The sequence below is a fragment of the Protobothrops mucrosquamatus genome, unplaced genomic scaffold, assembly GCF_001527695.2.
Source record: "Protobothrops mucrosquamatus isolate PMUCROS unplaced genomic scaffold, P.Mucros_1.0 scaffold250, whole genome shotgun sequence".
NCBI classification, from domain to species: Eukaryota; Metazoa; Chordata; class Lepidosauria; order Squamata; family Viperidae; genus Protobothrops; species Protobothrops mucrosquamatus.
Window position 1 is genome coordinate 323,340 of NW_015386598.1, and position 25,330 is coordinate 348,669.

A 25,330-nucleotide genomic window follows, 5' to 3' on the forward strand; every position below is an offset into this window, starting at 1 on the left:
CTGCTGCTTCTCTGAGTAAGTTCTTTTAAATAGTGAATAATTTAAGTGAATCCTCGGTTATTCAATACATTTTCCACATCTGTATCATCTAAAAAAGCATCAAGTTTACTGTTTTTCATCTAAGAACTCTGAAGGTTTTTTTAAAAAAGAACTGTAGAAAATCAAATCCTACCTGTTTTTATTTCATCACAACCTGCTAGTGATTCAGATTCGGCCTGTATTATGAGTGCCCTCAGGAAAAGTATTTGCAAGCCACTTCTGCCAATCCAATCAAACAAGGAGATGTTTTCTTCCCTTTTGCCTCTGACTATCCAAGTGTTTTTAAAGTATCTTATTACCTTTGGATGAGTTTCTATTAATCTATTAACAGACATTCATAGCTGCATATTTTCCTTATGTCACACAAAATGTTGAAAACATTATACATCAAAAAGTGGTTTCAAGCTGTAAGGCAACATATGTGCTTCCTGGAAGATCAAGTGTTTGAAGGCTGCTTCACATAAAAGAAGCCCCGGGTGAAAAGAGACCAGGGCAGAGACAAGAGCAAGTTTCCCACATCAACAAGCCAGTTTATCATAGTTTCTAAGGAGTCAAATAAGACACAGTGAGTTTGTTTTTTGGAATTTTCTTCCCGCTTTAACAGAAATACAGATGTAGGAAAATAATGCAGATCTTAGAATGGGGTGTTCTTATTGCAGATGAGAGCCATTAAATTCTATTTTTACACAACAAAAGAAATCATCATCATCTTTTTCAGTGAAAAAATGGTAACTAATAATATCAATGAATATAATGCATAATTATATGTTAAAATATTAAGAATGAAACAAACAAAAGTGACTAGATATCTCAGAATGCATAAATATGAGCTTACAGGAATTCAAACACCTAGTTACAAACAGACAATCCTGGAAATTATTTCCATCAGGTCACAAAGGATTGAAAGCAATTGAACAACTTCTACTATAAATTCCATTTTTAAAAATATTAATAAAAAACTTGAAAGAACAAGGGAGAGTAGTTTTAAGAACTACTGAAGAATCAGAAAAGGTAAAACAAAAGTTATAAGTTTGGTATGTATTAAATTTCATGAGCTAATAATTATGTGCACCATAATTTCTGACTGAAAATACTTGAGACAATTATGCTGGTATTTTTAAATTACACATAACATGAGACTTTGAGAACTGAACCTTTAACCACAATAGCTGAAAATCGGTGGCATAATTTTATGTCAGTTTGAATGAAAAACATTAAAAACTGTATTGTGTGCCTTAACATAGACTTAACAACCAGCCTAAAGAACACACATACCTTCCTACTTTGCATTATCCTCCCTGATTATTGCATGGTGGTTCCCAACCATGCCAAAAAAAAATTAAATGTAAACCTCAGCCTTAAGATTCCCCACACCATCTTAAACTGAAATTTCAAATTTGATTATTCTACATAAGTTATAAAGTGATAAGCATTCTTTTCAATATAATCAAACACAATGCACTGTAATAAGTTCTATTCAGTAGAAACTGTACTTGACCTGCATTGACAATATTGTAATATATCAGACATACAATGAATTTTATTTTAAACCATTTCCAGATTTTTATAAGGAATATACGGTAAGTAATAAACAAATAAAATAGTTGAAGTCTGTGTTAAAATCACAGATATACAATAATTCCAATCCAATAATTCCAATCAATTCCAGGAATTGAATAACATCAAGAAGAGAAATCTTGAAACCTTAAATTAGTAGTTTCTTTCCCAAGGAAAACTGTTTATTTAATTATAATTATTAACTTGTTCTATTTAAATGCAAAATGAGGAATCAAAAAATTACTATGTTGAGTATAAAGATTTAACTAAGTACAAGATGTAAATCATAGAACTTTGCAATAAATATCCAATCCTATTTTAAGTTCTTTTTCTTGCTATACATTCATATACGATAGTATAGACTTGTATTTCAATATCCTTACCTTTTCAACAGCTTTTCTTTTTGTATCCAAATCCATCCAGTCATTTTCATTTTCCAACATGTCTATAAAGGCCCATCGAATTCCTTCAGTCAGCTCTGCCATCTGAAGGAAACATTATCTCCTTGAGAAAGGTGCTATTTTCAATCCAATACCATGGAGGGAAGAAATCTATATGGACAAGCATATTTCTGTGCAAATTGCCAGCGTGGATGCAGTTGTGCATCTAGTTATACATTCAATATTTGCATTATTTTGCTCCCAGCCAATAACCTGGATGAACTGAACATTCTTCAATTTAAGAATAAGAAGTAATAGGTCTATATGCCCTTCAGAGACCCTTATACACTTTAGTTTTCTCTATTCTTTATCCTATGGCCCATTTTTAATATCCTAAAGGTGTTTTGTATTTCAGTTCTCAAACATTTTTACCCTGTATTGTATTGCCAGCCTCTAATTTCAGTTCTAAGAAAGCTCATACTAACAAAACTGTATAAGACTGATAAAAGTTGCAATATTGTTATGAAATGTATTTAGGTTGAAAGAAATTATGTAAAAGCATCAAACTCAGATTTTCCCCTAAATATCCATCTGAAATGTGAAAAAAAATATTGGCAAAATACTCAGAAAAAATGGAGTAAGTGAAACTTCTAATATCACCTAAACCTAAGAAATAGGTTTAGATTAACATTATCGTATTAAACTTCCATTAATATTATAACAGAATTGTTGGCTTCAAGATGCTGCAACACTTCTGTTCTTGTTTCAATTCAGCTATCACACTAGAAACTGCTGGCTAAAATTGTGTTTTGATATTGATTTATGTAAAAAAAAGAATGTCCTTCTCTAAATGACTTAGGGGACTTGTAGCATCTTATTTTTATGATTCATTAATGTCTTTTTGATATCACATTATTTTTATTCAACATGGAAGTCAGTACAGATCTAAGACAGAATATGACTGAGCATTCAACAATCAAGAGTAAACTGCATCCCAGGGAATAGGTTAACTCAGAGAATATTGATGGCAGAGTAATGTTTCAATTAACTTAGTGCACTAATGAGCTGAACTCCCTGAACTTGGAGGTTGCCAGTTCATATTCTAGATTTTACAATTAGGCTCTGGGGTATATTCTCATTTTTGTGCACATCTGTAGCAATAGTGCTAACAGGAAGAATGTACTTATACCCTCAGAGCTCTTATCAAAATAGTTGAGGCCATTCACACTGCTTAGGCTGTAGGTCAATAATATTGCTAAATATAGTTCATAAATATTATCTCTTTGTTCAAAGCAGAAAGGCAAGATGACAGCCAAGGCATGAGTTCATCAATGACTACATTTGAGCATGCCATAATAGATTATTTGTTTTGTAACAGGCATCTACAACTAAGAGGACATGGGAATGCCATAATTTCATAATGTCTAAGCAGCTGAAACATGATTGATAAGCTAAGGAAATGAAAAGGACCCACTTTAAAAATGAAATAAACCAGAGTATTTATTTACATCTTGTCCATATTCATATTAAACCCCAACATTTCCGTAAGATTTACCACAAAGAGGCATGTACAAGGCATTAATGGAGTAAGCATGCCTAGGGTTATAAATACGCATGGCATTGTTCATTCAAGATTTGATTTACAGTTTTCTTTCCCAATTTTTTTCTACAGGACATTTTGGGTTATGCCTACAGTATATTCAGGCACATTCCAATACATACACAGCCATCACACTACTTCCTGGTGCAGTAAGCAACTTTATACAAAGTACCTGTGAAGCTATGAAATTTACTGTCTTTAGGACCGCCGTAGTGCTTCTAGCTTGCCTACAGTTATGGGGTGAAGGGGGGAGAATTTGAGATCCACAGGTGCTCCCTATCAGCGTGAGAACCGAAGCCACTGAAGAGATGTTTTGGCGAACCAAAGTTTCTTCTCAGAACAATTACTGAAAGATTAATTGGACAATGTGACCTGAACTGTCAGAGAGGGGAGGGAAAGTTTTATTCTTTTAATTACTGTATCTATTTCCCACCATATTCTCAGAGCTAGCTTTCCTTCTATCGTACCGGTTTGCTAATGCCTAATAAAGTTTACATTAGAGATCGCAATGTTTCTGGTGTTTTGCTTTGTTGGGCTTCTAAGCTGGAACTTGACAGTACCACAAAGGAATAAGAATTATTATTCTTATAGCATAACATAGGATAAAAGAAAAGGAAACAGCTATAACTATTTGTGTCTGTGTGTGTCTGTGTCTGTGTGTGTGCGTGTGCCTTGAATCAGTCTTGCACCCATACTATTCACAATTGATTTCTATACTTGCTTACATCATTCCGTTGACCACCTCATATGCTACCTTTCAGTCTTTATGCTTCATACCTTTCTCTTTTCAGGATCTTATTAATGCAACCAGCCAGTTGTTTTTTTCAATCTTCCCCTTAACCCATACACTGTGTCTCATTTTTTTAGTTTGAAATTTAATCTCTTTCATTCTCTCTGTATAACCAAGCTACCTCAAAGTATTTCTTTCACAGTGGTTAGTCACTTTTGTATTCAATCCAAGTTCTGTAATCAACCATTCTTAAATCATTTTTACTTGTTTATTGTGCCACATATAGTTAAGTGCCCGATTCAACATATTTTTATGTATCTTGTGACACAACTCTCACTTCCATATAACAAGAAACACAGCAGTTTTCCTTCTTGTGATAATTTATTCCTTGCTACAGGCCACACAGCATCCACTATCTTTCTATGAACATCTGTCTATCTTATAAGACCTCCATCCATTTTATGATTTATGGTAAATATTCTATCAAGCATTGTAGATAAGCAAAGGGACATCACGCTACCTTGTTTTATACTCTGTTCAGTGTTCACAATGATGTGAGTCTAAATTCAGTGTCTTAGTTTTGCGACTCTTGTCTATTTCTGTTATATTGCATATATTTATAAAATTAAAGGATATCCATTAGAAGTAATATGCTCTCTCTCAGTGCTCAATAGGTGCTAGAACAATATTTTCATTGCTAATACATAGAATGCATATCAGTGACTTAGTTTTGATGGGGTTGCAAAACTTGGCCTTGATGGAACAAAACAGTATAATTGGTACCAAAAGCTAGCATGTATACTGTGTGAACCCAGGACTATAATTTCCTCAGAATCCTAACTTGAAATGTCTGTATTCCTTATCTACAGTGATACAAAACTCAGGCTTTGTGGAATAAAATGGTGCAAAATTGGTACAAAACTATGTTAAATGTAGCAGTTAAGACAGCTGTTTTTATCTAACTCAGTTCAAAGACAGAAAAACAGTTATTCATTTCTACCCAGCTGGTGTTAAGTAAACTATAATATCTATCTAACCTTATAGATTTCATGTGGATGTGATTTGTTCCTGAAGCTGGGATTTTTCATTTTCCACAATAAAATAATATTAATTCCCTAATTTTGTATAATTGTTGTGAACTCTTGTACTATTGTTTACTGTGTTGAAACAATCAAACAAATATAAAAAAATTAAATAAAACAAAATAAAACCTACCATTTCTCTTTTATCTTCTTGGAAATGTAGTTCTACAAATATTTTGCCAACAACATATGGGAGAGCACTTTCCACGAAGTTTACACATTTATCCCATTGAGGTACTAAAGATCCTGTTCCCTGGATTACCTGTTTGGGTTAAGATTGATATATTATGGCAAGTTCTTGTGTAGCCTGTTCTGTAGCTCTCCTTACCCAATGAAACAGCCTACGACCTTGAGATACAGAGCAACCCCACCCTCCTTGTTTTCTTAAAGGCCATTAAGACCTGGCTTTTCCCTCAAGCATTGGGCCAGGGTGGGAGGTAAGGCCAGCATTTGTGTTTTTGTGATGGAAGCATTACAGCATTGGTGATATGTAAGCATTTTTTATTTTGGGTGTTCTATTAATTGTTAGCCATACAGAGTTATTTTATATAATATGGTTGGCCATATAAAATTTTCAAATAAGTAAACAAAGAAACTCTAAAGATTCCTTTAAAAAAAAGCAGTTGTCAAGATCCAAATCCCAATGATCTGGGAAAGGTTAGAAGTTCAATACTCACTGATCTCTACAAAAACTTTTGGTTCAGATGGGCTAGCTGGAATTATAGTAGTTCATGAAATTTGGCTATCAAATCATGTTACTGATCTTATAGGCATGGATAACATAGATATTGATGTCCCATACTTACCCTTGAAAATTCTAGCCACCTATATTGAAAACGCCGACTGAGGTTGAATATTCTTGAATAAACCATTCTCCATACCAGATAGTTGGCAATAGTCCTGTAATACATACAAATGAAGACCAACTAGATCTATGTGGTCCAATGTACAGCCACTACTAGAAATATACATAGTTTTTTACTTTCTTATTCACTGCAATGTCAATTTACTTAATGAACAAAGTATGAATTGACAAAAACATATTACAGTAGAATGAAGAGACTGCATCATAACTGCCATAATGTGAATAAGTGTGGACATTTTCCTTTTGAATATCCTGAACTGGGATGTAGTCTTAGATTAAAGGTTTAACAACTCTGGGGTGGATTGAGATGAGAAAGAGTCACTGGTCCAGTCACCCAGCCTTCCTTTTAATAACTTTTATACTATTCATTAGTATAGTTTAATTGATCAATCATGTTAAAAAAAATTGTGGTCACTAAAAACAAATTAAATAAACATCTTGAATGTTTTAGCTGTCAGAGCTTCAGAAAGGCTTAGAAATCAATTTCTTAATGGCATGTTCCATACTGGAACCAAATATATAATTCCAAGGAATATAGTAAGAATATTGTTTATTGGAAAAGATGCTCTGCTCTTCCAGTGTAACTTGCATTATTCTGGACAGTTAATAACTGAATCAATGCAATCACAAGATCAATATAAACTTTAAAAAATAAATTTGATAAAACAGAAATATAGTGCCTCTGCTGTTTGTATCTAATGCTACAACATCTTAGGTATCATACTATGAATAATGACATATGATACCAGATCATTTTAAGGCTAAATGACATAAGCTATATAAAGGATGTTAAGTAATTAAACGTTGCAAATAGGCAAGCATTTTTAAAAACTTAGTCTGAAAGAATAAAATCAATATTTTGTCAATATATTTTGATCTTTGACTTTGCTTCTTTAAGAAATTATTTTGAGGACTACCTGAATGAGTTAAATCTTGTACACAGAATACCTTTGGCTACAATTCCCCAAACTGTGTGCTGAGGCACCACGGGGCACTCCAGTGATCTCACAGAGACACCATAAGAAATCCATTTGCAAAGATAGGTTTTGCAACATCATATTTTTGTGACACTAAAGATGCTGTGAACTGAGAAAGTGTGGGAACCTTTGGGCTAAGGCCTTTTAGGCAGATTATTGGTAGACATAGAAACAATCAAGACTTATCCCACCTCCACCAAATGATACCACACAACCATCTGTCAATAAACTCAAAAATCTACTGAGCTAGAAAATGCTGTTATCTCATTGGGAAAGCTTGAACATGGTATTTTCTCTCAAGGAAATGTGCAAAATTTGACCAGAATCAGCTTGCTTTTATCTTGCCTCACATGGAGCAATGCAGTCTGTCTTTATCAGTTTTAATACAGAATACTACTGCTTTGATAGAATCAGAGCCAGATGGAATCAAGAGGCCATGTTAATCCAATGCCTAGGAGTAAGGCAATGTTATTAATCCATCAACTTGGTTTCAAGGTGTTACAAACAAGAATTGATTTTTTTGTTATAAGATTCCTGAAGAACAAAGACCAACAGATGGCTCAAGTTATAATTGAGAACCAACTTGTTTTAGGGTAGGGCAAAACTAAGGATGATGAACCAGCATTTTCTACCTCAAATATCTCATGGAATTATAAAAAAAAATAAGGATTACACCAAGGTTCTGCTTTGCCTTTCATGAAGACAGAAAAAATAGTACATATGGACTTTTAAATTTATAAAAAAATAGATGAAAAAATTAAAGAATAAATATAGTGCAACTGAATGTGGCTTCTAAACTGATAAATATTTTGAAATCAAAACCAATGTTGCTTTCTCTTAAATGTTTTTTAAAATAAATAAGTTAATAACTAATTTTTTAGAAGCCAACCAACGAGGATTTTCATTTCAAAACTCCTACTTTCATGTGAAAATGATGGTTTCAGTTTAAACATTACAGGACAGAAGAAACAGGCCAAGTCAGGAGCAATCAAATGAGGAAGGAACCACTTAAAATCACCTTAAGAAGACTCCAGCTATGAAGGCACTTTAGGAACATATACAGAAATGCATATTATACATAATAATTCACAATGATTGCTAACTGAAGTTACTATAAATGCTGCTATAATACTACTATGATGGTTTCCTCTTCATGTGTTGCTCCTGTCTGTTGCCCAGAGAATTAACAACATCCTAAAGAATCCTTTGATATCCTTGACACAGAATATAAAACAGCCATGGCAAAATATTCAGTTAAAACATCTGTTGTGTTCTTTTTCAGCCTCACCTTTTAGCAGTCTCTGAAATTCCATAAATGTTATCTACATTGGAGAAGACTGTCAAAGACGCTACACAAACATTTCATCATGATCAAATCTAAGAAATAGTATTAATGGCTTTATGATATGGAATAGACTGTATTGGAAAACAAAAGCTTTAAGGTTTACAAAGCTTTAAGTATGTTTTTTTAATTATTTAAAAACTCAGTTCCACAGAATTCAACAGATTAACAGTTTCTGCTTCAGGTAAGTAAAAAACAAGCATAAAACTGTAATTAGACCATCATAATGATAAATGTGTGTGAAATTTTCCAAAAGTGTAACAATATTTTGCCACATAAAAGGAAATAGAAATGAACTGGTCTGATAGGAATAATTGCAAATAAAATAAATCAGAATTGGCTATGGACTTCAGCAAGTAGGGAGTTATGAAACAGGTTTCAGTCCTTGTAGAAAGTGAAATATAAGAACACATGGGATACAGATTCAATGGGTACTTCTCCATCAAGATACAATCTTAACTCATAACGAACTTTTTAATACTTCCCATGAAGAACTGTTGTTGGAAAGCATTAAAACATGCCTTAATGTTTTACAGCAATAATGCTGATATTGTTCAAAATTTAGAGAAGATTATTTGATTTAAATACCTTGCCAGCCTGAAAAAAGAGGAAAAAAGAGGATTGATTATTCAATCTGGTAGAGCAGATTAGTCTGATTGACTTTCCAAATCCATAGTATATCACTTGAATGCAATAAGTGCTTGATCATAGTCTATCATCAAAATAATCTGTTTTTAGAATCTATAGTATTATATTATAGTTTTGGCAAACTGAATATATTAGGCATTTTGGATGTTTCCGAAAGGTTGGCTGTAATCTTGCTTTAAGATGGAGAGGTAATAAATTTCAAGGAACTTTAGTGTGTATACTTTGCTCATGTAGTTTCTTATTGATTAGAGATTAATACTGTGGTGAACCAAATTTGGAGGTTAAAGTTTAAATATATAAAAGTGATGTTAATATTATCATATCAAATTGGAACTTCTCTATCTATGGTTGAATACATCCTGTCTGGAAGATAGCAAAAGAAGCGATTTTGTAATAAGTGTGTGCAGTGCTTTTTTTCTAAAAAAAAAAAAAAAAAAGGTGCCGGAACTCACACACGTCATACAACCCGCCTTGCCTACCCTACAAGGTTCCATCCAAAAAAGGTGCCGGAACTCCGTTCTGGGTGTTCTATGAGAAAAAAAGCCCTGGGTGTATGTGTGCCAGAGTTTTATGCTGGATTCAGTGCCAGCTCTCAATCCTTGAAACTGTTAACGAAGTAAGATTGGATAATAATACTTCATGTAGCCTTTGCTTAAAACCTGAATTTTATATCATTATTATTTGGAAATCCTAACAAAGGAGGGTTTTTTTCCCCTCTTTCTCCTTTCCAATTTTTTTTCTTCAGTTTATCTAATTTTTGCAATGTGGTTTTTTTAATGGCATTCATTTTAAATAAAATGAAATGCAATTCTTTTATTTGCATCTGTTTATATTTGTATCAACTTTATTACTATTTGTATTGGTATAAATTCATTTTTAAACAATTGCAAAGTAGTAGCATGTATAGATTTGAGTAGAAGGTTATCCAGTCAGAAGCTACTGCTTCTTCATATTCTCATGAAACGGTTCTTTTACTCCTTATTTTTCTCCTTTTTTCTTTGCCAAATAGATAACAGAGTTCATCCCACTGAAATATATTGCTAACATTTATGGGACCTGTACACTACCACATTTGGAGAATCTCATGTTAGGGAAGGCTGTTCTGACAATAATATCTAAATTAAAGTCTTGTGTTTTTACTATATATAATGCATTTGTTTCTGCAAAACAAGTGGAAAATCCTTATAATAACTTTTTAAATTTCTGTTTTGGTCCTTAAAAAGGAAGTAACTTTGCAAGATTACTTTCAACTCTACTAACATTTCTTTGCGTCATTCAGATAATTTTATTGGCATTGCACAACCTAGTCCCATGACAAACTGAAAGACTTCTGCAGGTATATATTATTTCTTCAAAGTGCACCAGGAACCAACACTTTGTTCTAAAAGTCCAGCAGAAAAACAACATCAGTGAGAAATTCTTACTTTTTCCTTTCTCTTTCTAATATCCTGAATAAATCTTTAAAATACTGCGGCACTCGGACAACCACATTTTCTGAAGCATCAATGTCCTTCAGGTCAGAATAGAGTTTAGTGTCAATCACCTTCTTGATATATGCCAGCCAGTCAAACTGAAAGATATATAAATATTTAGCTTTTGGTTCTTACAAAAAAAAAAAACTTCACTGCACATTGCAAATATTTTGAACTTTTCATAAAAACAGCTGCATTTAACTGTGAACATATATATTTAACTATTTTAATTTAAATTGCACCTTATGCACATCTAAAGCAGCTTTTAATTTAGAAAGGTATATCCAGTCCAATCATGCATTATTAAAGTTGTTTTCCAACCTGTGGGATCATGCTGCTGAGTTCTGATATATTCATTTTGTTATACATAGATTCACTGGTTCGATTCTCATGTGGAATCATTATCTGCAAAGATACATGTAAACAAATATTATGCTACTGAGAAGTCCACTCTGACTCTGTTAACATCAACAGATCGTTTAATAGTTCCTTCACTGAGACAACCAATGTTACATCAAACCTGCTGATATCAAACAGAATTATTTTATAATTATACATAAACAGCCACTTTTCTGTATAACTATTTTAACAATTTTTTTCTATATATTATAATTAATATAATTTATGCTTCTAGTTTTTTGCTATTACAGATAACCTCAGTGTCTTCCTGAAGAGAAAAAGTCTGGCCAGCATAAAGATTCATTGCAGATCTTAAATTTTATTTATTCTTTCTCTCATATTCTTTCAATCAAAAATCTACTAAAGCTTTTCCCAGATATGCACAATAAATAAATCCCTTTAAATTTTGCATTCAGTCTTGCTAGTTTTCTTTTTGAAGAGGACATTAATAGCATTTTTCCAATTATCAGACACACATGCCGAATTCTCATACACACTAAAAAGAAATCATAAAGCCACTCCTTAAGTAAATTATATTCATATTTTACCTAGAGCTTTTCCATTTTTAACATTCTCGCAGTTACTTTACTAGTATTTTTCTTCTCTATGGCATATTGAATATAATTTAGGTTTCTTCTAGTTTTTTTGCTATTTATGTATAACTTGCAGCCATTCACTCTATACAACACAATTATCCTGAACTCTGACACAAATAATTGTTCTCTATTAAAAGTCCTTATATATTTATCCATAAATAGCTTAAACTTCCCATATCCTTGCAAAATGTTATTGCAAAATGTTTGGTCAGTACATGAATGGTTATTTGTCATTTTGTAAAACATTTATTTGGGCCTTCTTGCTTCGTGATACAGTTTCATGCTTTAAATTGTGTTCTTATTAATTAATCAGCTGTTTGTTTGTTTGTTTGTTTTATTTAAGTTCTGCTTTAGTTTCTAAGATTCCAACCTGTTTGTCCCTGCTTTATACCTTGAATGTACAGGGGTTTTTTATCTATGGCACTCTGTCTGGTCAATGTCTTGTTTAATGTTCTTTTGCATTTATTCATTATGCATTTGTATGTTATAAATGTTATACGTCGATGGAAAGATTTAATCCATTATATTGTCAGAAGTAAGTCTTCATCCTGGTTCATCCAAGCCGGGAATATTATCATTATTATTAAATAAGCAACATGGCGACTGCTTTGGGAAGATGGTTATAGTTTATTGCAGAAGCAGAGAGTTGGCTCTTCAGGAAAGAGCAGAGAAGAAAGAGAGTGAGCACATGGCCAGTAGCTTTTTTTATACCCTCCCTAGCTTCCTGTTTNAGGTGTGCCTCTCTGGTATACTTGATGGTAATGGTTAGTCCCATTATGTCCCAAAAGTAAGTCTCCTGTTTCCCTGGTGATGGGGCTAATGACTCTTAAGAGCTTCCTTTGTCTTGAGATCCCTGGCTCCAAACCTCCTGATGGTTCTACATCTGCATTTGTATAGGCCTAGCTACTGGTTTGGGCAAAGAGATGAGGCCAGGTTTGGTTTCTGCTTTTCAAAAAATGCTTTTAAAAATCCTTTTGGTGAAAAATATTTTTTCCTTTTTAATATTTCCTTCTCTGGGGCTTTGACTTCCCACAATATACTGTATCTTGTAAAGGTATTTTTATTACTTCAATCCACTGATAAAGAGATTTGTCTCAAAACATAGTGTCCAGTTTAAAAAAAGTATTTGTACACATATTTATTTATTTCTGTGCCTTCTAAAACCTTAGAGGGAAAGGGCCCTCTCATGCTATTCCTGCCAGCCCCTCTAGATATACCAGATCAGGAAATCAATTCTATGGGAAGGCTAAACTTATTTTATTATGCTTAGCTATAATAACATTATCTTGCAAATCTTATTGAATTGTACTTCTTCCTTCTTATAGTTCAGTGAATTAGGGAAGCATCTGCCTGAGTCATTTCTGAATGTTATCTTGTGTTGGACTTAAAGAAATACTTTGCCTAGCTAAAGGTTCCTACGTATCTTTATTAAAGTGATCTTGCATCATGATAAAAGTCCCAACTCTGAGTACTGTGTGTGTGAGACTTTGGAAACACAGGTGTAAAATATACACAAATTTCATTGCACTTGCATGATATGTATTTCTATACTTCCCCACTTGCCCTTAAATAAGAGCTAAGTTCTCTTATTTAATAACTATCTTGCAAACCAACATATTGTTTGTATTTTACTTATTAGGAGCTGCATGCAGTATACAGTTACATGACCAATACGCTTTAAATATCATATTTGATTATGATCAGATATGTTTTCTCTATAAGCAGGGGATACTAAATTTAAATTTAATGTTTATGATCGTCTTTTTTTTTACCTTTATTATGGTCAAAGACCAGCATAAGGAGGATGGGATATAAAAAATTAAAAAGATAAAAAATACAAAGTACAAAAATAAAATTACATAAAAGAGTAGAAAGTATAAAAACAAGAATTTAAAAAGAAATCTTAAGAACTTACTGAATCACTAGTATCAATAGAATTTAAATCATTGAAAATTATATATGATTAAATATCACTGAAAGTCTATCTGTACCTGCCAACCTGAAACTACCAAAATTTGAAACATCAAAAATGAGAATATTTTTCACTCTAAGTGGTCAAAGTTTATTAAATGTAGTTCACATAATTTGACTGCAAAAAATTGTGGTTCAAAAGAAGTGCAATGAAAAGAAGGTCCGGTGTGACATGATAGCAGTGTTCCAATATCTAAAAAGAAGAAGGGGGTCAAGCTATTCTCCAAAGCACCTGAAGGCAGGACAAGAAGCAATGGATGGAAACTAATCAAGGAGAGAACCAACCTAGAGCTAAGGAGAAATTTCTTGACAGTTAGAACGAATAATCAGTGGAATGATTTGCCTCCAGAAGTTGTGGATGTTCCAACACTGGAGGTATTTAAGAAAAGATTGGACAAACATTTGTCTAAATGGTATAAGTTTCCTGCTTGAGCAGGGGGTTGGACTAGAAGACCTCCAAGGTCCCTTCCAACTCTATTATTCTGTTAGTCTGTTATTCAAATGTTCTTCCAAAGACAGATGGATGAAAATAACAAATGCAGAAGAGGCAACAGCAACCAAGATGACACTGAGTTACAAATCTGAGAAAGAACAGTGCTGAATAGAGGGAAAACTCCAGGGTTCTTCAACACTGGCTACCACAAGTGCAGCTGAAATCTATATTTTAAAGGGCACTAACCTCAGCAATTCTGATTTCCAATTTAAGCACTGACTTCATGTCCAACTCTGCATGTGAAGCATTGGCACCCAAAAGGACTGCAGTATCAACCATGAACTGGAACAAGGCATCTCTGTACTACAGTGGGGTAAGAATTCAGACATTAATACAGCAAAAAAGACAATAGCTCAACTAGATAACACTTCTTACCTTATTATCCACTGAACCTTATTTTATACTGAATGATCTAACATAGCCCGTTATTTATTTATTTTTATTTTTAATTTCAGTAACAGTATTGAATTTTAATATTATTTAATAGGTTGTGTAAATCATCACAAATATTCATTAGCATTCCATTTGCATTAATTAGCAAACATTAAGAAAGTGGACCCCTAGCTTTCTTCAAAAGTTTGGTTTTGAAGGAACCAGGGATGTGAACTTCATCTGTACTTCCTTTATCTTTCTATGTTATCAGGGAATATTTATCTATTTATTCAGAAAACTAAACACAAGAAGAGAACTCAGACTTGTGCAATATATGAATGATTGTAAAATTGTACTCAGCAAGACGTCCTTGGTTGCAACTCATAAATTAACAAAGAAGATTGTGCTGCAAATAATGGTCAACATTGAAAAGGAACAGGGTCATGGAACAGGGCAGGGTTATACTGATAATAAGTAACTGACATATTGGTGTGTTTATTGTGCAGAGTAGGGAGAATATGTCAGAATATGTTGAAATATTCAATCGCTATATACCATTTTTTATCTTTCCCCATATATTTTACCTGCTATGTTGTGAACAATATGTACATTATTGTATAGATAGTAAATGACAAGGTATATATTCTCACATCATTAAGATTTTCTTTCAGCTCACTTTTCATATGGTTTATGTAAATTTTTAGCAGAAATATTTTTATACCGGGTATAGCATACAAAATATAGAAGAATGAACAGGTTTCCAAGCCTGGTATTCTGCAGATGTGCTCGGATTTCACCCACAGAATCCAGCTACCTTTTGGGAGTTTTAATTCCAGATAGGCTGGGGAAAAATCCTGAATGTACTTAGGTGATTGAGTAAATAACACTCACAGATTTAGCTTCTGTGGTATTATCCAGGTAGTCTTCTCGTGCTGATAGAGTCAGAGATGCTTGGTCTAACTATATAAATAAAATAAGAATTACTATACATTAGATTTACAATTTGGAGTATCGTTCTATAACCAGACTTCAAAGATAAACCCAAAGATCTTAGTGAGACTATTTGTGAATAGATCTTTAGCAGTATTACAATACCAACATCTAATGTAGTATTATAAGTTAAAGGAGGTGGGCAGAATTTAGAATACAGGAAAATGTCCACAAAAGCCTTCTGTTTATTAACATTTTTGACAAAATCTATATGTAAACCCTGAGGAGTTCTAATTTTACAATCGGTTTTTTTGCTTCATCCCAAAAATGTGAATATCTCATACGAAGGCAATCTAAGAACCAACATGTTTCTTTCAAAAATTAAATAGAATATAGCAATGTAGTTTCTGTAAAGCAGATTACTGAAAATTAAATTAGAAATTACTGTAAAATGCCTTCAGGAATACTGTTACATATATTTTTCCAATGTTTAGTCATTTACATATATACATACTAATAACCAGATGTCAAGATATTGTTGAACACAGATGTAATGTAATGTAATGTAACAGGATTTATAAATCCTGTTAACAAAATTAGCTGAAGGGTTAGTTAAATACAGATTTAAAATATGCTGTACCTTCTTACATATGTGGCTAAGGAAGGAATTATCTGGGGTACAAATAAATAATTTCATTTGATTTTAAAATAAATGAACTCAAAAAATAAGGCACAGATTCAGGCCCTCTTGCTCATGTCCACGTGGTATTACAAAATTGCATTTCTTCTTTCTTGTTTAATTTTGAATGCTAAGTGGCTATCCAAAAGCTTACATCTTATCTGCATGGCTTCCATAATTGTACCTTTATATATATTTATATATAAAGTGAATAATTAACTAAATAATACATCTAAGATGTGCTTATTATCTCTAAGTTTGTCCCTATCTTTTAGATACCATTAAAATCTGCATGGGCTCCTAGACATGTTATAATTAAGACAACGATATAATAATAAGAAATATGTTGCAGGCCTAGCAGTGGCATACAGTCACCATCCCAAATGCTTTCTGGAAATGCTGTATTTACTAGTTTTACTACTTTGAAAAAGACCATTAGGGCACTGATTAGACTCCAGGGAAGACTGTCACATAATGCAAGTACCACAATGAAAAAAACATTGGCTGTAATACACACAGGCCCAATTCCCAATGACTTTTGTCACTGGGGCCATTACAGAGTTTGTTGAAGAGCATACATCAGATCATTCAATTCCATGTGAAAAAGGTCTGGAGGTACCCAGCAGCCAAGCCATATAGGGCTCTTCAAGATAAAACTAGCACTTTGAATTGCACTTCAACCAGTGCAGAATGGCTGTTTCTTGGCTGTTGTGGTTCACCTGCAAGCAGACTACAGTACTGTATTTTGCACTATCCAGCTTCTAGACTAGAGGGTCTTTAAAGCCAGTCCTGTTTAGAAAACATTGCTGCAGTCCAATTGCCAGCATCTCCTGCTCCAGGTTAAGGACAGAATACTAAATAATAAAATGAAATTAATTGAAAAATGCCACATATATGTCTTCCTTAATAATACCTTTATGATGTGCTCATTAGAAGCCTTATCATCTGAAGCCACATATAATCGGATGAAAACAGAATTGCTGTATTGTCCACGAAGAGTAGCAAGGGTCTGGAGCATGCTGAATTTCCTTTCTGACCACAGACCTTCGGGTCCAATGTTTGATTCCAGCACAGGCCAGCGAAATGGAGAATGCTTCAGCATGTTTAGAAGTGGCTTTGCATCAGCTTTTTCTATCTTATCTGGGAGAATAAAAAAAAATCAGTCAGCATAAGGCAACTTGCAAAAAAAATGCACTTCCAAAGTACCTATGATCTGTCTGTATATTGTTGGCAACAAAAGCCTGCTTTCCTATCATTATGTATATTTCTCTACATCAAGTGAAACCAGAGATTTAGGCTAAAAATCAATCACTCTGAATAACTTGTCTTGGCACAGAGAGCAGAAAAATGTACACTCTTGCCATCTGTCTGTTCAGGCCTTGACTACTGTTCAGTCACTGGCAACCTTCAGAGCAAATGCAAAGTTTTTGACTCAGTATGATGGATGGTCAGGTGCTCCACTAGCTGGCCAGCATGTACCAGATTATGGCACTTCTGTATGGTTCTACTAGAACCCTGATTAATATTGGCCATTGCTGTACATAATAGCAGAGGGCGAGGCAGTCTATCTCTACTTCAAATTGCAGTTTTAGGTAGCACCAACAGTAACATAATCTCTGGCTGTCAGACTTCAGCCCCTTATTTTGAAATTAACTTACTGTTTTCTTAGATGACTCTCAGACACAATTCAGCTATATTTCCTGACAAGAATGAAACCATGTGCGAACAGATTTACTCAGTGGTGGGATTCAAATATGTGAACAACCGGTTCTCTGTGTGGATGGCGCTTCTGGAAGTCCATTCTGGGCCTGGGCAACAAAAAATTAGCTACCGGTTCTGCCGAAGTGGTGCGAACTGGCTGAATCCCATCACTGGATTTACTACAAAGCCTATGCATAGGTCTGCCTTCCTAGATTTAAATTCTAGGCTTTATCTTCTCATCTTTGAGTCAAAATATAGTTGGAGGGCATTGGGGCACCTTTGTTGATATAAGAATTTTCTCTGGTCTGGGAACCATTTGTTCTTTCTTCACTAGCTTTTTTCTTGCACCGTCTCTCTCCCCCCTCTCTCTCTGAGTTTGAATGTAACAAGTTCTTCTTCTCTTTCCTCTTTCTATTCAGTAGGTGTCTGAAAAGTATTTCCATTCCAGCTAAATGAGAATCTCTCCTATAATTTATGATTCACTGCTCACAAATATGTAGGATCTAGGCTATATATTCAAGTTTTTCCTAATTAGAATCAAAATCAGTTAAATATTCATGACCTCATTCAAAGTTGAAACTTCCACTGAGATCTAATTTTATATAAATGTGTGCATTCTGCAGAACCTTTCTCACAGTTTTGAAATGAGGGAAAGATAGAAACTTCTACTGTTTACATAGCTCAGGAAGTGATAATCATGGACTACCTATAGGGAGATGTCTTTTTTTATATATAAATAATTTCTTGAATGTAAGAATGGTAAGACCTAACCCTAAAAAATGGTTGGCAAAGCTAATGGACTATATTACATGAAATGGAGGATTCAATGAATTCTCTGGGGTGCTAGCATTTACTAAAGACTACAGTTGTATTTCAAGATTATTTTGGATTTGTGGAAAGTGAGAATAAATGTCAGTGAGTAGCTCCACATATCTGGGCTTCACTTAGTTTCTGATGGCCAATCTCAGAAACTGTGGCTGACTCATTTCTTCCACAATGCAGATTTGGAATGTGTAAATCATCAGCTTGAAAAATATGGTCCTCTCCAAAAATGCAATATTTGGTTTATCAACAAGAAGGTGTCTTATCAGACATGTTTCAAGTAGCCTGATCTCAATAATATAGACATAATCCTTTTCTTGGATATTGTATATAGTTCAGTTTCCAAAGTTTCATGTATGCAGGTGGAAGAAAAGAAAAGATGATGTAAAAGAATGGTGGCATCTCTCCTTTTTGTTTCTACTGTGCCATAATTCCTCAAGTTGCTTTTGCACTATAAAAAATTAACCCACCAAAATCTAAACATATGAACACAAATGCAGCCAATATAATCAGTGCTTTATGCCAGCACCTATCAGATCTCATAGAAAAAATATTTTCCTACTTCTCTGTGGCAAAGCTAAAATTCCTGCTATATAATCCTTCTTCATTCCTTTTATTTTGTTTCTTCCAAAGAGTTGTTGAAGCATCATAGATAAAGTGTTAAAACTCTAAAATTTTATTTAACATCCCTCATTATTCTAATACATCATTATTTGATATTAGTTCTTCTTCCCCAGTCTTTCTATGTGAATCAGAATCCTTCAATCTTTCTTTTGTACCCCTCTAAAGTGTTAATTAAATCATTTTCAATTCCATCCTAACATGACCATGAACTTAGTATTCTTTTATAATAAACCATTTATTCAAAAACCCTGTCTCACTCTTATTGTTCAGTTCCCCTTCTGAAATTACCATAGTGAATCACCAATCAAGCTGGTATTTCCTGATGTGTTATAATACATTTGTCATTGACACCATCCAGCATAACAAATGAGCAATAAACTAGAAAAAGCGACATTAATCACATATCCCTTAGATATACATGTTTCATACACAAATATCAATAGTAGCCTGTGGTACTATATAGTTATTTACTGTAAGTGATATAATATTGCACAGATTGAAGTGCAATCAGAAAAAAGTGCCCCATTGCACATATCTGAAATGTAAAATTCACTGCACAGGTACACTAGGACTTTCTAGGTTGTTTTGTACATCTTTTTTTTCTAATAGAGTTGTGCACCATATAGTTCCAACACTATGGAAATAGTTACTCACTCTCATTCATACATGAAGAATAAAGTATCTTGGCCTTCTGTACAGCTTCATTGTCTCGTCTTTTGCTAAGCGGTTTTTCAAGGAGAGCTGTCAAAGAATAGAATTTTTTTACAAGATATTTATTATTATCAGAAAACAGATCAGAATCCACAATGTAGATAAGATGCCTGAATTCTTGGGAATAATTGTGTAAATTAGATTGGCTGCCATGGACATTTTTGATTGAGCAACTTAGAAAATGTTAAACTACACATGATGAGAAATGTTAGAGTTCCATTGAATGTTATACTCTGCTCTAGAATGCCATCATTGACATTAGAATGGATAGTAACACCAAAGAGACTGGCTGAAGAGCTCTCTCTTACACTTGGTCCAAAATGGGAACTCTAATACAATCTTGCATTGTAGAATACTCCTATTCAGAATTCTAGTAGAGCCAGCAACAATTATATCACATCAGATATATTTTCACCTTTTATTTTATTGGTACAAAAGTGATGATGTTGGAAACTTTTGGAAAAGCTTCATTCTTCTATAATTATTCAACCTAGGTTATAATTAAATATTGCTCTGTTTCTTATATTACATCATATATTGCATTTATTATATGAAAGATTAGGCTGGAATCAATAATTCTAATTGCATAATACTTCCTTAAAGGAAGAAATGTCAGATGTTATTTAATACAAACATTTGAAAACAGAATGAGCATGTATACAATTATCACAAAATAAAGGATGGAGGAAATTGACTATTATTGTTGTTTTGAAACATAAATAAGGAAAGAACTTTTAAGTGTGTTTCCTTTTCCTAAATGATTGAAATACCAAAGGAAGTATATCAAATTAACTCTAATGCAGGGGCACTCTAGAAATGCAGGGTTTGATCTGGCAAAGTTAAAATTGTGTCTGAGAAAGAGGGGTTTTTTTTCTCTCTCCATGCTTCTAAGTAAAACAACTACACACAAGGACATTACACATTTTGAAAGAAATGTAAAAGTCAATTATCTTGCTCCCTTTCTTTAGCTGCCACCTTAATTTCCCTGAAACCATTCTAAATATTTTGAGCTAGTTATCTATAACACATTCCAGCTCAATTGACTCAAGCCAGGATTTACATAGAGCTGGAAACAGGAAATGGAAACAGCAGGTGCCAAAGTCGGTATTGAAATGAACTCCAAAGTAGTGAAATGCCATAATTTGTCTCATTAGTCATCTGTGCACTCCAATGCAGGTTCAAGGGGTTCATGCTCTCTCACTTAAGCTATCGAAATTATGTAAAATTTTGTAAATTCACAGAATTTACCTAATCCTGCCAGAAAGGCAAAGAGACATGTGTAGTTGACTTAGAAAGAGAGAGTGTGTGAGACAGTCCGTTTGATCCAGCAGTTAAGGCACCAGCTAGAAACCAGGAGACTATGAATTCTAATCCAGCTTTAGAACTAAAAGCTGGCTGGGTGATTTTGGGCCAGTCACTCTCTCAATTCCTGTCACAATCGATGGATCAACACTTGGTTGATCTGTTAAAATAAAAAGTGGACCCAGCACTTGTGGAAAATGCTAAGAAGGGAGAGAAGGAGAGATAGAGAGAGAGAGAGAGAAACACATATACACATAAACAATAAAATATTGAGTAGATTGAGTAGAATTTATGAGTTGGAATATCCAGTATAAATTCATTTTCCAGCAGAATATTCACTGGCTGATCCTGTTCTTTTATACTTTATACTTTCTCTCACCCCTGTTTACTTCAAAGGTTTGTTATAAGGCTATTATGGAAAAAAACATGATTCCTTGACCATGAAATATATGTAATCAATAATAATCAAGCCAGTTTCCATTTTCTTTCATAATACAGCTACTTCTCAAAAGCAACCATGCTCAGTATAAGAATAGATTGATGTCTTTTCCCTGAGTTACTATTTCTCTACTTTAAATTGCATTTTTCTTTGAATTTGGATCTCAGATAAGGATGAATTGGATGGAGCCAGGGAAGAGAAGAGCATGCTGCAGATCATGTTACAAAGGTACAGTTAAATGTTTAGGACCTTTAGAATAGCCATCATCAGTTTAGGATCTAAGTCTAAATAGGATACACTTTATCCTAAGAGTAAATAGTAATCATATCCTGTTAAAATGAAGTATATCCTCCACTAAAAGCTAAATACTCCTACAGGATTCTTTTCCTCGCAGAAAAAGAACTGTTTTGAAACTAACTATATATTTGTGGTAAAGTGTTACCTCTAATCTTGCTTGCTATTTCTAGCCCCTGCCACTTTCCCAGCCTACAAACAGTCATAGTTTCACTCTAGGTTTTATAACCTTCAACTTCCTTCACAAATTAAACTTCTTTCATTTAATTTATGAAGGACAAAAATCCTACCTATGAAAATTCAGACCTAAAATATTTTAGCTGTGTTCTTGTCATATCAAGAGTAGAAGTGGTGGGGTGGGGTGATGACATTGCTGTTTCTGAGATTAAGCCAAAAAATTTCCTCTCACATTGTGTCCCCTGAATCAATATTACTCCTCTTTCTTCTTTTCAGTAATTTTAAGTCTGTACTTTGAGGATATTTGCATTGCTTGAGCACTGATTTCTTGATGCCATTTTTATTTGGGAGAGGAAGTTGTTTTGGGCATTAACTGTCATTCCATATGGTTACAACACATGAAAAGTTATTGACAAACCTCCATTATATCTATGAATCAATATATTTTGAGAAAATGTAGGTTACCATATATTCATAGAAGTAAAATGGTCACAGAAAATGGGCAAAGAAGAAGGTGCAGAAAGCTGAGAAACAATTGTTTAGTAAGATTTAAATTCTGAATATGGGATGTACATTATTTTACCTTAAAAGCTAAATGTACAACTTTGGGACAAAACACTGAATTTCAGTTTATAATTTATTCACAAGGTGGCCAATTCATGTCAAACCTCTCCGTCAGGGTTTATTGCTAGGCTTTATGTAAGGTGCCCATTTTCTTCATCTTTGGCAGGTGAAACTTTAACCCCAATATCTCGATGGAGCAAAATTTCTCCAGGTTTCACTAGAAAAACCCTCAAAACATTTTTAGTATTCTAGATCTAGGAATCATTGGGCACTTTGACCCTGTTGTTTTCTTGGATTTTTTTTTCATCCCAGGGCAAGAATAGCTATTATTGACTCCACAATTTGCAGAAAAATTATTCAAATTGATTATTATTACAACATTTTTTGAAAACTACAATCCTCCCCATGAGAGCAGTTGACATATAACATCTCTATCTCTTTGCTGTGATTGCTTAGGAAAGGGGAGAGCAGCTGAAAAATCAGTTAGTTAAAATCAGTTACTTTCCCCCAATTTTTCTTTCCTTAAATAAAATCTGTGGTGCGTAGGCAAATAATTAGCAGAACAAAGAGCTAATCTCATCATATTCTTTTCTATTAGCACTTCTCTAGCCTAAACATATACAAATCATACAGACAAGCACAAGTTATCCTTCTTTCTATTCTTATGTTTTTAGAAATATTTTCAACTATGTTCGTTAAACAAGGCCTTAGTCATTTTTTCTATAGGCTGTGTCATGTTTCCTACTTAGCAAGTTCAAGCAAATAGATTTATTATGTTGTAAAAGTGTGTTTATTTATAGCTGCCTACTGGTCACAAGTTCACCAGAAGTAACTGTGTGTCTCTCATTGCCTATGTGGTTGATAGATGCAAAAAGGGACAGTTTACTGGTGCTGATAAACTGCACCAATAATATTAAGATTACAGTGACAGGCACATCAATATATGCAAAATGTACATACACCTACTCAAAGTTCAACAGAACAGTCCAAAGTCAATGCAATCAATGCATTTTCAAATGTATTTTGAAGGTTCCATTTCAATTAACCAAACTAACCTTGTATCATTGTACTAGTAATTTGCATTTACCAGACCCAGCTTGCATTATAAATCCTTCACAAAACTGTTAGTACTTTGACTGTACTACCAGGCTTCTGCCAGGACTTTTTTCTACAAAAGCAGAACTGAATCCAGAATAGCTCCTTACTGAGACACATATTGCATATTGTCTTCTGCTTTCTCCTAGATATATCCTTTTGCAGATAAATTTGAAAGCATGAAAAAACAAGAATAATACTTGGAAGCTGCAAAACTTTTTTCTGAATTCAGGATAAGATTTAAAAATAATAGCAATTGAAATGGTCTTGCTTCTGATGTCAAAACATTTTGAACATCTTTGGCAGAACATGGTTGATCTTGTTGTAGCTCAGAAGTTAAGGAAGATGAAACCTGGCTAACACCAGTTGAGGAGCAGTCAGGGATTATCAGAACAATATACTAACTAGACTATTGAAGAGCCATCTCAGAAAAGTCAACAGCAAACTTTACATATCATTATGAAGAAACACAAACCTACAAAGTCACTGGAAGTCTCTCTCTGCTTAATTCTCTGTTATCTTTTTAATACTAAGCAACTTTGCATTTTATGTATCTCTCCTACATAGATCAAATGCAAGGCACACTGTGAATGCAATTTATCTAGAGTGAAATGACTTTTTTCTTTGTCTGCATCAAATTCTATAAAAGATCCAATCTGTGAAAAGATTGGGCAGATTTTTCTGAATCTGGACTGTAGTTCACTGGCAGAACATTACTGCATTCAGAAGGGTCCATAGTTTGGTGCCAGGATCTTAAGAGTCGAGATTTATCTTCGAGGAAGGAAGGAAGGAAGGAAGGAAGGAAGGAAGGAAGGAAGGAAGGAAAATTTGCCTTTTTGATCCCTCAAGGAATAGTTAATGTACATAATACTGTGATAAATGGACTAATAATCTGTGCCCCTTTCAAGCAGATTCCCATGACCCTTGTTTTGTTCAGCAATGAGTTGCTAAAGTAGAACCTACATTTTTTTAGAAAACCTCAAACTTAGAATTGTGGCTCCCCCCTCCCCACAGGAACTCATGACCTGACAAACACAGAGACTTTAATTATAATATTGCAACAGTATACTAGTGCATTCCAGAAAGGATTATAGTCCAAGTTCCAAAAACAAGGAGATGCTGAAGACAGACATCTGGAGTATTTAGGAACATAGAAAATGCTAAGTATATACTTTGCTTGCTGAAAATAAAAATGGAACCACAAATCTCTAAAATTAGGCTCAACATTTTTATTTTTGTGCTGGTTCCTTCTTCACAGCTCTATGGATGGAAAGGGAGGGAGGGAGGGAGGGAGGAAGGAAGGAAGGAAGGAAGGAAGGAAGGAAGGAAGGAAGGAGTGATATGAGAAAGTGACTACTCAAAATATAAAAAAGTTCAGTCCTGCGTGGATATGACAAAGACACAGCCTAGCCCAGTCTTCCCCAACTTTACAGATGCACTGGACTCCCCTATCATCAGTCAGAATAGTT

At 33.9% G+C, this 25,330-nt stretch overlaps 1 protein-coding gene across 1 annotated transcript in view; it reads right to left on the reverse strand.

Annotated features, from left to right (window-relative positions):
* Window positions 1-25,330, reverse strand: part of PHEX (phosphate regulating endopeptidase homolog X-linked) — a 91,114-nt gene that overhangs the window by 47,540 nt on the left and 18,244 nt on the right. Inside the window, exons 4-12 of the mRNA XM_015814420.1 lie at window positions 19,934-20,020; window positions 17,046-17,272; window positions 15,415-15,483; window positions 14,338-14,454; window positions 11,014-11,097; window positions 10,645-10,790; window positions 6,195-6,288; window positions 5,522-5,650; window positions 1,980-2,081 (exon numbers count right to left, since the gene is read on the reverse strand). Coding sequence (XP_015669906.1) covers window positions 1,980-2,081; window positions 5,522-5,650; window positions 6,195-6,288; window positions 10,645-10,790; window positions 11,014-11,097; window positions 14,338-14,454; window positions 15,415-15,483; window positions 17,046-17,272; window positions 19,934-20,020 — 1,055 coding nt within the window. The remainder of the gene's footprint in view (window positions 1-1,979; window positions 2,082-5,521; window positions 5,651-6,194; window positions 6,289-10,644; window positions 10,791-11,013; window positions 11,098-14,337; window positions 14,455-15,414; window positions 15,484-17,045; window positions 17,273-19,933; window positions 20,021-25,330) is intronic.